This window comes from Galeopterus variegatus, unplaced genomic scaffold (genome assembly GCF_000696425.1).
Source record: "Galeopterus variegatus unplaced genomic scaffold, G_variegatus-3.0.2 Scaffold2603, whole genome shotgun sequence".
NCBI classification, from domain to species: domain Eukaryota; kingdom Metazoa; phylum Chordata; class Mammalia; order Dermoptera; family Cynocephalidae; genus Galeopterus; species Galeopterus variegatus.
Window position 1 is genome coordinate 201,951 of NW_007728714.1, and position 3,516 is coordinate 205,466.

Here is a 3,516-nt window from a genome sequence, read left to right on the forward strand (position 1 = left end):
AACATAAAGTTCCTGAGAGAGGCAATTTTTGTATGGAGAAAGGTAGGCACCATGCTCTACCAGCATGATGGTAAAATTCTGGCCCTAACCCAACTCCCAATGGAAGGGGTGAAGGACACCCAGCCTCCTTGCTCCTTATTCCTCACTTTCCCTGACATCACTGTTCTTCACATCAAAGATTGTAATTTATGATTTATACACATACTCTCACACACCCAGACTAAAGGGTGTAAGGAAAATATTTTATTGGGTCAAGTCAGCCTATTACTTATCAAATCTGTGTTTTTACTCTTCAAACTGATCAAAATCTGATATACAACACTATGACAGGCAGAATTCTAAGATGGTTCCCCAAACTCCTGGCTCCTAGTGAGCACGTCCTAGATTATCCCCTCCCTTTGAGTTTGGGCAGAACATATGAATATGAAGGGATATCACTTCAGGGATTAGGTTCCTCCAAAGGGAGATTATCTGTCTGGGTCTGACCTAATCAGGTGAGCCCTAAACAGAGATCAGGGTCTCCCAAAGTTAGAGAGACTGGAGGTGTGAGAAGGCCTATGGAAGGGCTACTGGGCAAACACAAAAGACTGGCCTCTGACCAACAGCTAGCAAGACAACAGGGGCCTCAGTCCAACAACCAGGGGGCTTGGAAGAGGATCCCAAACCTCAAATGAAATGCTACTTGCAGACCCTTTGACTTGCAGTCTTATGTGACTCTGAGCAGATATCCAGCCATGCCATGCCCAGACGTCTGACCTACAGGACTGATATAATAACCAGCTGTTGTTTTTAAACCACTCATCTGTGGTAATTTGTTATACAACAATAGAAAACTAATACACGGGCATTTCTCATATAATTAAATAACAGTATATTTGGTAGATATGAAAAATTTTCGGACATTTTACAAATAATTGTCCTAGCTGTTTTAAGAATATTTCAAAAAAATGTTCAAAGAACATTAACTGTGCACTATCTCCTTAATACTTCTCACCCTAACATGAAAAGCCATGTGAACCAAAATTCACTGAAAAAGTCTTCACTGTTGATGGGCTTTTTTGGTAAGGTGACCTTCTTCCTGGCCAGCCGCTGAAGGGTGGGCGGAGTGGACAGAGCGCAACCCAGACCACCAGCCAGAGACCCCCAACCGCCCAGACTCTGCCCCGCCTCGGATGGAAGCCCTAAGCCCATGACAGACGTTGACAGGGGACAGAAAAGCAAATGTGGTTCGTCCCTTTAATCCCTAACCCAATTTCTCGGGAAAGCCGAGCTCCCACGCGGAAAGCAAGCCCTCTAAAGCTACGGCTTGGCTACCGCACTCGCAGTTGCTTTACAAATTCTCAAAGCAAATGACAGAAGTCTCCACTAGCGATCACTGGGACCACTTCAGGCGCAGATGACGCAAAGTTCATATCGGTTTGAAAATACAGATATTGTGCTCCTTGGTCGCTCAGTCCACAGGCCTGGGGAGAGGCCACTAAAATCGGGATCTTTCGTGTTCTTCCCTCGTCCCATCCACTTGACCACAGCCAGAGATGGCCAGTCTCCGAAAAGGCACCTACCCGCGCGTGACAACCCGGAACAGCATCTACGCGAAACGACCAACTGCGCCTGTGCGAGTCGGCTGCTCCCGCGAGGGCGGAGAACAGAGAGAAAGGGCAGGACCCCGCCGCATGGGGAGGGGCTTAGAGGCTCGTCGCGCCTGCGCAAAGAGCTCTACGGCGTGCTGCGTCGTTACTTTTGAAACGATTGGCGGGGAACTGCAGCGGGAGCCGCCGGGGTAGCTTTCTGCGGGGTGGGAGTGTGAGTCCTTGTCCGCGGGCTTGGCTATGGCGCTGCAGCTCTCCCGGGAGCAGGGCATCACCCTGCGCGGGAGCGCCGAAATCGTGGCCGAGTTCTTCTGTGAGTCCTCGCGCAGGTCGGAGGGCGGGGAGAACTAAGCCCAGGCGGCCCGATAGGCCCGCGGTTCGGCCTCCCAGACGGGGTGAGCCCTCGCCGGCCCGGGCCTCCTGCTCCACAGGACGAATCTGGGAAAAGGCGGATGCAGGCGCCTTCTCTCGACGTGTAGCGAATGATGGAGGAGGAGGCCTGGGTGCTGCCGAGGCCTGCCTCGCGGTGTAATCTCTTCTTCTGGAGCGTCTCTCTAAAGTGCAGATTTCTGCGCCCCCGCCGAGACTTAGGGCTTGTGTGACTTTGGGGAGACCCAGTGTGTATTTGTACCCAGGCCCCACCCTCAACCCCGGTGATTCTCAGGCTGGCGGTGATGAACCAGACTTTGGGAAGCGCTGTCCCGGACCGGGCATTGCTATACGTTCTGATAGAACCTGGCAGACTTTGAGAAGAAAAGGAGGAAAAAGAGGGAGAGGCTCGCCTGGAGCATTGGATTAGTCAGTCAGTTAGTTGCTAACTTAGATGCAAAAGGCTGTTTTGACATCCTCTAACCAAGCAATCTGAATTTGGATTTGGATTACGATGAAGTGAAATTTGGCAATGGTAGATTAAAACAGTTTGGCATTTTTCTTTTATTGCCACTTGAATGCAGGTGTCTCTTACTTTGAAGCAAGATTTTAAGGATTTTTAGTGCCCATTTGTACCTACTCTGCTTTCAGCAAGACATACAAACACGTGTGTGCAGGCATTTACAGCTTTGTATCATTAATGAAACTACAGCCACATCTAAGTGTGTTTTATTTTCCAGAGTTACGACGTGATAATGACTTTTCTTTAACGTTTATTTTGTTTTCAGCTTTTGGCATCAACAGCATTTTATATCAGCGAGGCATATATCCATCTGAAACCTTCACTCGAGTGCAGAAATATGGACTCACGTTGCTTGTAACTACTGATCATGAGCTCATAAAATACCTAAATAATGTGGTGGAACAACTAAAAGGTATGTAATCATTGGAAGCATTGTGAGTTTTCAGACCTTCTAGAATCTACATTTTCTAGCATCTCAAATGGTCATTTTTCAGCTTTGTGCATAGAAGTATAAAACACTACTATCTCAAATATAGTGATTCTCAGTTGAGAGAAAGCAAATAATATACAAATTTAAAGAAATCCCACCCTTACCCTGCTACATTTACGGTGGACTGAATATTTTGATGTTAAGAATCTGATGTGGCTCAACAAAACAGTATCCATCAACTTCTTTGAAGTGGCTTTTGCAGTTAATGTGGCCAAATGGAACAAATTGGAATTATACGTGATTATGATGGTATTCATTATCTGTTTGAGAAAATATATACTACACATTAATATACTGTATTAGTTTGTCTGTAACTGCTCAGAGTCTAATGTCATCATTAGATTAAGATCAAAGAAAATAAAATTGTATTCAACCAGGGAACTAAACTCCAAAAAACTGAAAAAAAAACCCACAAAATAAATAACAGAACCCCCAGTAGAATTTTCTTGTTTTTCACTTATTTCTATTTGTCTTTTTAAAAAAATCACCTGTGATTCAATAAACCTTTTCTAACTCAACACTTTTTTTGTTGCTGCTTAGGTCAA

At 45.8% G+C, this 3,516-nt stretch overlaps 1 protein-coding gene across 1 annotated transcript in view; it reads left to right on the forward strand.

Moving 5' to 3' along the window:
* Positions 1–1,705: 1,705 nt before the first annotated feature.
* MAD2L1 (MAD2 mitotic arrest deficient-like 1 (yeast)) overlaps positions 1,706–3,516 on the forward strand; it is an 11,044-nt gene continuing 9,233 nt past the window's right edge. The window contains exons 1-2 of the mRNA XM_008582405.1: positions 1,706–1,902; positions 2,747–2,893. Of these exons, the coding sequence (XP_008580627.1) occupies positions 1,830–1,902; positions 2,747–2,893 (220 nt within the window). The 5' untranslated portion in view covers positions 1,706–1,829. The remainder of the gene's footprint in view (positions 1,903–2,746; positions 2,894–3,516) is intronic.